Here is a 10,899-nt window from a genome sequence, read left to right as displayed (position 1 = left end):
TCCTGGGGCAGGAAGCCTAGGCCTAGGGAGTCCCAGCGCCGCGTTCGGGAGCACAAGGGACGCTCCCCACTTACCCGACACTCCCGCCTCCGGGCTCAAAACCTCGGCAGGGCTCGTGGGAACCTGTGGCCGCGGGCGGGGGCGGGGCCTGAGGGGGCGGGGCCTGCCGGGAGGGGCGGGCTCAGAGCGGGCCTGCGGGGCGGGGGCAGAGAGGGGCCTGCGGGGCGTGGCGGGGGCGGGGCCTGCGGGGGCGGGACGTACTCGGAGCGGCGCCTGCGGGGCGGGGCCTGCGGGGCGGGGCGGGGCCTGCTGGGAGGGGCGGGCTCGGAGTGGGGCCTGCGGGGCGGGGGCGGGGCCTGCGTGGCGGGGGCGTGGCAGGGGCGTGGCGGGGCCTGCGTGCCGGGGGCGGAGCGGGGCCTGCGGGGCGGGGCGGGGGCGGGGCCTGCGGGGCGGGGGCGGGGCCTGCGGGCTCCAGGCTGCGGACGCGGCGGGGCCCTCGGGACTTCGCAGGGTCCGCGGCTCGGCGCAGCCCGCGCGCTCCCGCCAGGTAAGGATGCGGCGGGTCCGCAGGGGCGGCCGGGGACTGCGGAAATGCGGGCAGGGCCGGGCAGGACGGACGCGAGGCGAGAGGCGGCTGCCACGAGCCCGGAGCCGACCCTCCCGGGAGGAGGAAGGTTTTCTCCCCAGCGCGGCGCGCACGGGGTCGGCACGCCAGGTGAGGCACCCGGGCCCTCGGGTCCCGGAGGAAGGGACAGGTGCGCGCTCCCGCGGCCGCCGCCTCCCCGCCGCCCGCCTCTGGGCTCGGGCGCTGGCCTCTCCCGGGGAGCACCCGCCTCCTTTTCCTTCGGGTCCGGGGCCGAGGCCACCTGGCGCGGGTTTCGGCGTTGGGGTCACCTCCCGGCGGCGCGGCCAGTTGGGGTCCCCCCCTCCGGTTGGGCGGCCGCGCAGGCTCCGCTGAAAGTTGGCACAGTCCGCAGAGACATTCCACAGTCGTACGTGCCCGAGGGCCTCACCCCACCAACCTCACAGGTGGTTTTTTTTTTTTTTTTTTAAATCTGGGAAATAGTTTGAATCTTGAAAATAGGAGTCGGTGAATGTATGCATTGGAAACACTAGGACCTTGACCGGAGTGTGCACTTTTCTTTGGATCCTAAATTTGCTTTTTGATCTGATTCCCACCGCCACCCCCCCACCCCGCCCCAAGAAAGAATAATAACACATTTCTCTGCACCAGGTTCGGAAACAGCCTCGTCTATTGCCATTCTTTGGAAACTGGAATATTTGATTAGAAGGGTTGGGAACAACAGGATGGGCTGGTGGCTAAGTGGGTTTGAAGGTTATCCAAAATCGTTAAGCTATACCCTGTATTTTTCCAATGAGTGCCCATTTTCCTCTTAGGAAATTCTGAGAATTTACTCTCTTTGAGATGGTTCTGCCCTAAAAGGCTGAGGAGGAAAAAACAACCTTAACAAACCAGTGGTTTTCTCAATTAAGTTTAGGTTTAAACAGATCGGTTTGTGACATTGGTAGCTCAGCCAGCAGGAGTCACATGTGGTATGGAATATCATGACTTACACGGAGAAAAAGAAAGTATGTTGAAATTTTCCTCCTATTGTGTATTGGAAAGTATTTATTTTTTTTAAGATTTTATGTATTTATTCATGAGAGACAAAGAGGCAGAGACGCAGGCAGAGGGAGAAGCAGGCTTCTCGTGAGGAGCCTGAATTGGGACTTGATCCCAGGGCCCGGGGTCATGACCTGAGCCTAAGGCAGATGCTCAACCACTGAGCCACCCAGGTGTCCCTGAAAGCATTTTTTAGTTCAGTTTCGTTTTCAGTGTTTAGGAAAGACCTATACTTTCCCTGTACTCCAATTAATCTGATCAATATATTACTCGTCCTGCCAATTCATGATGCTGACTGCAGTGTATTTATGCTAATGAGTTTGATTCTTTTTTTTGTTTTGTTTTGTTTTTTTTTAAGTTTGATTCTTCCCACAAGGGTGTGAATATGTTTCAGTTTTTGGAACTGTACAGGGCAGGTGTTGTAGACTCATGCACATCAGTGCCCTGCTGTAGTTGGCAAAACCTTAGCTTCACATTGGTCCTTGAACTAAAAATTTCACATCTTCCCAAATAGAAAAGAATATGGAATATAAATGTATGCTCTAGCACTTTCAACCTGTTTAATTATTCTGTACTAAGCGTGTTTTCTCAGCAGCTAGATACTCAGGGCAGGGGCTATATTTTATCAAAGCATGGTAAAGCTCAGAGAATGGTAACCTTCACTCTGGAAAGTTGACCGTTGATAGGGTGGTTGGAAGGGTTGTGTCTACTTTTATGCTTGGGGAAGAATTGTGGGACTCCCTGCCTTCCTCTGCATATCCAAAGTAGTAGGAGCCTGAGTCCTGGGCCTCCAAGCACACCTCTGCTTACAGGTTACTCCAGGTTGGCCAGCTGATACCTCCTCTCCCTGCCCCAGCTCTTCCAGTTTTGTGGCTTCCACCCCGGCTCCACCCTTCCCTGGATTCCCACCCTTAGGGAGAAGCAACTTATTTTTCAGGACAGAGAGATGAGATCTGCATAGTTGACTCAGGGATGTTGATCCAGCCTGGTGCTGGGTCCCCCGTGGATGCTTTAGTAAATGTCTGTTGAGGAAAGTGCCCCTTATTCTCTCTTGTTATTCAGACTACAGAGGTAAAGAGGAGTGAAGTTGAACTCAGATCAGTTGGTTTAGGGGCCAGCTGCCTTGGTTGGATTAGTGTCATAAAGGGGGACATTTGAATCCATTAGATAGGAGTGAAATTGGCTCATGGTGGTTGGCAATTGTAAGATTATCCTGTACCACGTGATTATGCCATGAGAATAGCTTTGTTGAAAAGAACCCCAGAAGAGAGGGGCTTAGTTGTCTTGACCTGGACTTGTCTTTGTGTTTCTGCCTTAGCTCAACCAGTCCTTCCTTGGGTTGGATTAGAACTATTGCCTTTCCCACCACATTTGACTGCTCAGAGCTCAGATGACAATAGCTGCTGTGGGCTAGATGTAGAGAATTACATTTTCTTTTGTTGGGAAAAACGAGGATGGAATTTTGCCAAATTGCTATTAGGGAGACAAAGTGAAAGCAAATAAATGTAAAACTGCCTGGGCACAGAAGTCAATATAGTTTTTTTTAAAAAAATTATAAACTTTTAATCTAAATTACATTGCTCTCTCTCTGGAAACAACCACTTGTAATTCTTTGAGCTGGTTATTTTGGTATCTGTTGCTTGCAGTTCTTACTTCTTGAGTTTTGCAGTTTGAAGTATTATCTGTTGACTTCCCACCGTGGAAGATGATGACGTGGCTGCCTTTATTCCTCTCGCCCCCATCTTGACCACAGCTTCCTTATTTTCCCATCCTTACAGTAGTTAAACAGTAATTTTGGTTAGATCAATATTCATAGCTAAGCCAAGCACAACTTTTTGTCTTCTTTGGAGTTAATAATTGCTTTGTTTGTTCATTTATTTAGTTTCGTATGTCCTTATTAATTTGGCCCAAAACTCTTGGCCAGATTTCTGAAACTTGCTTCATATGCATCAGGTATCATCAATTTCATTGTCCTGGAAAGGTTGTCGGTGAGTCTCCTGGCTTGCCCTAATCTGGAACAGTTGCCCTCTACACGTGGGGCCCAGCGGTCACCCTGAAGACGTCCATCATCATCTTGAAGATCCCCATCATTTCTCTCCTGTGTTGGATCTCTTGTTAAGCACATGTCTTCCTCTATCTTGGTGTGGATTCCCTTGTTTGGTGGAGCACAACTTCAGGGAGCTTTTCAGAAAAGATGCATAGGATATGAATTTTTTTGAGACAGCATATGCCTGGAAGTAGTTGCTTTCGACCAGACAATGTACAGTTTAGAATTTTAGAATGGAAATCTGGGAGGCATTGCTTCCTTGCCTTCAGGTTGTGTTGCTGTTGAGAAATTCAGAACTGTCCTGATTCCTCAAATTTTGCCTGTGTTTTGTGTACAGTTTACAAGGCTTCTGAGTCTTTTATGGAAGTTTATAGAATTTTCTCTTGGTCTCCATAATTCTGAAATTTCATGATGCTGTACCTTGGTATGGATCTACTTTCTTTTACTGCTCTGGGCTCTTTGGATCCTGAAACCTATATCCTTCAGTTTGGGAAATTTTCTTGAAATTACTCATTGATGATTTCCTCCTTTCCACTTTCTATGATGTTTCTTTCAGAAACTCTTCTGTTCATGTATTAGATATTTTCTTATATTTTCTTGTATTTCTTTTGTAATATTTCTTATATTTCTTATATTCTAATTTTCTTATATTTTCTTTCCTCTCTCTGTATCTTGGTTCTGCTTTTGGGAAGATTGTCTTAATTTTATTATCCAGTCCTCCCACTGAGTTTTTAATAAGTATAATCACATTTTCAATATTTTAAATTAAAAGCTTTTTTTGTTTTGTGTGTGTGTGTGTGTGTGTGTGTTTGTGTGTGGTGTGCTAAAGGAAAGGAATAATTCTCCTCTACCCTCAAGATCTTCTAGCTGGACTAAGAATTAAATTTAAGTGAGACAGATTAACAGAGGAAAAACCTAGTTTTATTCTAAGGGCACAGAGGCCCAATTATGAAATTGAGACCTAAGGAAATAACTAAAGCAGGCAGTTTTTATATAGATTGGAGAAAGAAACAAGAAATCTTGGGGAATTAACAGGACAAAGAAAAATTTGGGAGCTTCAATTAGTAAAGAATTCTGAACAGAATTTGGGCTGTGGTAGTAAAAGAGTAAAAAGTAACAAGGGTTCTTTATACAACCTTCTCAGCCCTAAATTTCCCATCTCTGGCGATAAGGATGTCTTTTTACCTCCTGGTACAGGGAGGGCACCTTTCACATGGGAGATTTATTTCCTGCTTTCAGGAGACAGAGGAGGGTCTGAGTGTTCTTCTTGCATTGGCTGTCTCTTAGTAACTTTTATTTGAAATAATCAACATGCTGGGCACCTCGGTGGCTCAGTGGTTGAATGTCTGCCTTTGGCCCAGGGCGTGATCTTGGAGTCCTGGGATCGAGTCCCGCATCGGGCTCCCTGCATGGAGCCTGCTTCTCCCTCTGCTTGTGTCTCTGCCTCTCTCTTTGTGTCTCTCTGAATAAATAAATAAAATATTAAAAGAAAAAATAATCAGCATGTCAAAGTGATGCATTTTGAGGTGGCCTGCCCTTGGCCCCATCAATATCTATTTCTTGCTTTTGTTTTATGGTTTCAGTATCTTATCTGTCTTATCTCTCTGAGGAGTCTCATTTTTTTGAAAGTTTTTTTTCTTCCTTCGCAGACTCATTTTCCCCAAGTTGCTTTTGTCTGTTTATTTGTTTAGGTCTCTATCTTTCATGTTAGAGGTTTGCTTCATATTTCTAACACCCTGTGGGGTCTGCTCACATTTCAGTGGGGGTTTAAAAGCTGAAGATGTGTATATGGGCTTGTTGGCTGGGAACGTCACTGTCTGGTGATATGGCTGGGGCTTTTATTTGGAGAAACTGTGAGAGTCCTCAGAAAACGCTCTTCCACTCTTTTTTCCTGGGTGGTGGCAAGGGAGCCTGGCTGCCAGTGATCTGGGAACTAGGTGGAGAAGAAGGCTGGAAGTCTCAGCATCCACATGTTCAGGCAACCCCTCCACGGTGTTTCCAGTTGAGCCCCTGAGCTGTGCCTGTTGTACCCGGTTCCAGGACCCTCTCTGGGAGAGCAGGTGGGGAAGAAACTCCAGGTGTTTTTGCAAGGATAGGCAGGGGGGCTATCTCCCCACCAAGATGTTTTACTATTTTCTCTTCTTCCATTTCCTCCATCCTTGTGGGTTTAGACATTAGAGGGGGGAAAAAAAGATTCCTTTGTTGTCATTTTATTGGGCTTTCAGGAGGGAGAGAAAGGTTTTGTTCAATCTGCCATTGGGGCCTTAACCAGCCTTGGCTGGGAGATGTGTGTGGCTCAGCGCTGTGCTGCTCTTTGCCTGCCTTTACCAGCAGTAAGCACGCTCTGACCAGGTTGGACCTCAGATTTCTTCTTCTACCACTTTAAGCATCCGCTTCCAGCAAATTCCAGTCGTCATGGGAGGCAAGCCTCTAGACCTCGGGTGGACCATCTATAGCTCTCTGGCCATCGAGCCCTTCCCTGTTCCTATTTCTCCAGTCCACCGAGTCTGGGAGGACTCCTTCTGTCACCTTGACCTCTGACTGTCTTACCTTTTGGTGAAACTTGTCGTCAGTAGGTCTCATACCTTAATCTGAAAGGCAGGCCGGGTGTGGGTGTCGTTGGTGGCCGCATGGCCTCAGTGGAAGTTATCATCGTTTCCTTCTGGAGGCCAGTTTATCACACCACTGCCTTAACCAGCAGAAGCATCCTCACTTCCTGTTTCAAAGCTCATGTCTTTCTTGGAATGTGCACCCAGTTCCTGTTTCTGGCTGGGCTGACCAGCGGTGACTGTTCTCTCCAGTGCCTCGTGGATGATCACAACTTTCCCAACCCCATTTTACTGAGTGAATCACTCCTTAGGCGTCTGTAACTCAGTGTGATCTTGCAGGTAGATTGGCAACATCCACCTGACTTGATGCTCACATGCGGAGGAATGATGAGGGTCACCTTCCACTGTCGGAGGAGCATTGTTCTCAAACCATCTTATCTGTGCAGAGAAAGCAAAGCTCTAGCTCCAAGGTGATGCGTATGCACTGGGAATACAGAGCACCAGGGCTGGCAGTCACTACCTTAGAGTGAGTGTAGAAGTGACTTGCTCTCTGGGGGGTGACAGCAAATAATAAGATGGTTAGAAATGCTGGAGCCCGCTAGGTACCATGATGAACGGAAACTTGGCCCCTGGGGAAATACCTGCAAGTGCTCATTCTTCCCTCGGAGCTCCCTTCCCTTTTCTAATAGAACCTTTGAAACCATTGCAACCTCTCTTTCCATGCGGTATATTTTTCTCTGTTGTGCTAAGTGCTTCCCCTAAATTCTTCTCAGCAGGATTGTAAACTGTCCTAGGAGACAGTTAGGAGAGGAGACCGCCTAATAAATACCGAGTGAATGCACTGAATGACTTTTCCAGATAATTGTGGACACTTGGCCGTTAGGAGAAAAAAGATACTTGATCGAAGTTGGACCCAATAGCCTAAATTCATTAAATTTTGGATTAGACTTTCACTTCATTTTTGCTGTATAGACTGAAACATAGAACATTCAGTATAGGTTTTCTCATGTGGATTGTTTCTTGTATTCCTTAGAAATAGTTCTCACTGATAACAGTCTTTTTTTTTTTTTTTAAGATTTTATTTTTTATGTAATGTCGATGCCCAGTGTGGGGCTTGAACTCACAATCTCGAGTCTCATGTTTCACTGACTGAACCAGCCAGGCACCCCTCATTGAAAACATTCTTTTTTTTTTTTTTTTTTTTTTTTTTTTTTTTTTTTTTTTTTTTTTTTATTTTTTTTTTTTATTTTTTTTGAAAACATTCTTAAAAGGACAACACGGATTACTATTACTACTACTACTACTACTACTACTACTACTACTACTTTTTTTCTCACCTGTGTATTTTCTCTTAGCATAGCATTATGGTTGTCTTGGTTCTTATTGCTAAGAAGAGTGGCTTTTGGAGGAGGGAGGGAATACATGCTGATTAGCTTGTTTAGACTGGTGAATTTTAACATTTTTAAAGGAGGAAGATCTCTTTGGATTTCAGCAGTGTATAGATATATCCTTTTGTAACTACATGTCATTTATTTTTTTTTATTTTTTTATTTTTTTAATTTTTATTTATTTATGATAGTCACACAGAGAGAGAGAGAGGCAGAGACACAGGCAGAGGGAGAAGCAGGCTCCATGCACTGGGAGCCCGATGTGGGATTCGATCCCGGGTCTCCAGAATCGCACCCTGGGCCAAAGGCGGGCGCCAAACCGCTGCGCCACCCAGGGATCCCACATGTCATTTATTTTTGAAGGTTAAAAGCTTTTGAAATGATTGGCTACAGAGTATCAAAGTGACAGATGTATTTATTTATTTATTTATTTATTTATTTATTTATTTATTTATGATTTTACTTATTTATTTATGAGAGATATAGAGAGAGAGGCAGAGACATAGGCAGAGGGAGAAGCAGGCTCCCCGCAGGGAGCTCTATGGGGGACTAGATCCCAGGACCCAGGATCATGACCTGAGCCAAAGGCAGATGCTCAACTGCTGAGCCACCCAGGTGCCCCCAAAGTAACAGATTTTAATTTGTCTTTTACTACATAAGATACTTCTAATGTAGAACTCTCTGTCGAATATCCTACTCCATTCTAGCCTGATTTTATAAGAAAAGATTTTAACTTCTCTTTGTCCTGAATAGAGTTCCAACAAATTCTTTCTGTTACTATTTCCTTAGAAACTCTCATGTCCTCATGTCCCCCCCAATATTATATTCCAACCAGAACATGTAGACTCTCCACAGGACTTCCCCCAAAATCCCAAAATGAAATTGTGTGTGTGTGTGTTTAAAGATTTATTTATTTATCTTAGAAGGAGGGAGAGGTGCATGAGTGGGGGGAGGAGCAGAGGGAGCCGAGGGGGAGAGAAGCAGACTCCCCTTTGAGTAGGAGCCCAACATGGGACACTGTCCACCCTGAGATCAGGACCTGAGCTGAAATTAAGAGTCTGACACTCAACCGACAGAGCCACCCAGGGTCCCTGAAATCATGCTTTTTTTTTTTTTTTTGTTTCCTTACAAAGGAGTGATTTCAAAGTTTATTTTTCCGTGAGCATAATTTAAGTGTGCATCGAGTTGGTTTATACCATTGGGGTTATTTTGTTTCATAGAAGATGGTTAGCTTTCTTATTTTCCCACCTTGACTGGTAAAAATGCGTGATCTTGTAGCCATGTAGATAAGCAGAAATACAACTTAACTGAGTTATGAATGAAAAAGATATGTAAATTTAGGTATGAATGCTTTTTAATTTTGTTTTTTAGAGGATTGTCATCTTAATTTGTTAGACATTTAAACCAGTTATAGAAGCACTGCCTTAAAGAATCCTTGTTCACAGGTTCTGGAGTCGTAGCTGAAAGGGCTTTGGGTTCAGAGCTGGTGACACATCCCTCCTGCCTCACCTAGACTACGGATAAATCCCTGGATGCCTCAGAAATTCCTCAGCTCTCAGCATGCTCTGTGGATTCTCTCTTCCATCACTTAAAAATATTTATTTAGTTATATAAAGATTTTATTTATTTATTTGAGAGAAGAGAGAGAGAGAGAGAGAGCGTGCACGCACAGAGGGAGAGTGAGAAGGAGAGGGAGAAGCAGACTCCCCACGGAGCGTGGAGCCCAGTGTGGGGCTCGATCCCAGGACCCTGTGATCATGACCTGAGCTGAAGGCAAACACTTAACTGACTGAGCCACCCTGGTGCCACCCAAAAATATTGTCTTATATATACTCAATGTTAAAAATTTTAAACAGTGCTGAAGCCTACGAAGAAATTAAAACAACCCCAAACCATTTCAGAGAGAATCTTGGTGAACCCCTCTCAGTCATCTCTATCATCATATGACTTGTTAAAAATCTTCCACAACTTTCTAGAAACTAATTAGCTTAAGGAGTATTGTGTGCAGCTGTTAATGTAACTGAATTCCATCATCTTTATATATATGCAATATATAAAAAATATATATATTATACTTTGTGTATATATTTATTTCTATATATGCAGTTACTTTTTTATTTAACTTTTAATTTTTTTTGCAGGTACTTTTTGAGATTATAATCAGTTCTGGCATAAGGTTCTTTGGCTAACAGTATATCATATAGGCATTTTCTTGTAGCAATAATGATCATTTTTAATAGCTAGGTGACTGTCTTGTTAATGTACAATGGTATTTTGAACCATTCCTCAATTGTTGGACAATTGAGGTTCTTTGCTTTTTTCTTTCTTTCTTTCTCTCTCTTTTTTAAGTGAGTAGTGTTGATATCCCTTTTTCCCCTTGGGGGGTTATTTTCTTGCTGAGTTTTTCTCAAAATACTACTCTGGGATTAAGGATTTCTAGTTTCTATTAATCATTGTCAGAAGGACACAAAATAATAATTTGAAAAAGCTAGGTACCTTGACTAGGTATGTCAAGTTATCTAAAGTTCCATTATCCTCTTTTTTGGCCTTTTAGATCAACAGTATCTACTTTGTTGAAGAAATACAGTGTAGCTGGAGCTACTCAGACCGTGTTATAGACTAGGTTGTAGGCCAGATAAAAAAGTCGGAGTAACCCAACATGTCCCTTTGCAGAGGCTGTGTTCTGATTCGTCATGTCTATAGCATTTCATTTTGTTGGATGTGGTAGGAAAAGTTTCCAGGGATCAGTAACAAAAGGTGGAGAGGTTGTTATGGTATCTGTGAAACAGCATTTGACCTCAGTACCTGGCCTAGGGTTCATGAACCTTTGTGTAAGCAGGGGAAGGCGTTATATGCCTACAGGAACGTCAGCCCTCCCACCCATTTCCCCATTCTTGGACTGTAAGAGGAAGTAGGAGGAACAGGTCAGCCAGCAACTTTAGGGAATTTTGCATTAATGTCCTTTCTTGATAAAGAACCAGAGCAGAGTAGATTCCTATTCAGATTTTTCCCTTGATATCTTCCTGTGTAATGTTTAAAGCTTGGGTTAGATTTCTAAGTTGGCTATTAACTGGTATTATGTTCCCATGCCTCAGGGTTTCCACCTATTAAACAAAGCATAATGACACCTAATTAACAGTCCACTTCAGAAAGATTCATGGCCTAATGCTTGTAAAGGACTTTGAGTTTCTCAGAGTGTTTCATATACATTTATGAATAATGAGATGACTTGCTCTGTTTAGCAGAGGGCATCGATAGTCTGTCCATTTTACAGAGGAGAAAAGTGAGCCT

General features: G+C 44.5%; 1 protein-coding gene across 3 annotated transcripts in view; it reads left to right on the top strand.

Annotated features, from left to right (window-relative positions):
* The first annotated feature begins 457 nt into the window (after positions 1-457).
* The window catches only part of TEC (tec protein tyrosine kinase), a 132,548-nt gene continuing 122,106 nt past the window's right edge, over positions 458-10,899 (top strand). The window contains exon 1 of one of the 3 annotated variants that reach the window (XM_025435682.3): positions 458-547. Coding sequence is in view for 1 of the 3 variants with exons in the window: in XM_035704276.2 (XP_035560169.2) it covers positions 554-715 (162 nt within the window). In the remaining 2 variants the exon portion in view is untranslated. Of the gene's footprint in view, positions 716-10,899 lie in introns of all 3 variants that reach the window. The other 2 variants (XM_035704276.2, XM_025435683.3) reach the window with 2 other exon arrangements.

This window comes from Canis lupus, chromosome 13 (assembly GCF_003254725.2).
Source record: "Canis lupus dingo isolate Sandy chromosome 13, ASM325472v2, whole genome shotgun sequence".
Classification (NCBI taxonomy): domain Eukaryota; kingdom Metazoa; phylum Chordata; class Mammalia; order Carnivora; family Canidae; genus Canis; species Canis lupus.
The sequence above is the reverse complement of the archived record's forward strand: the minus strand, read 5'-3'. Positions and strand labels throughout refer to the sequence as shown.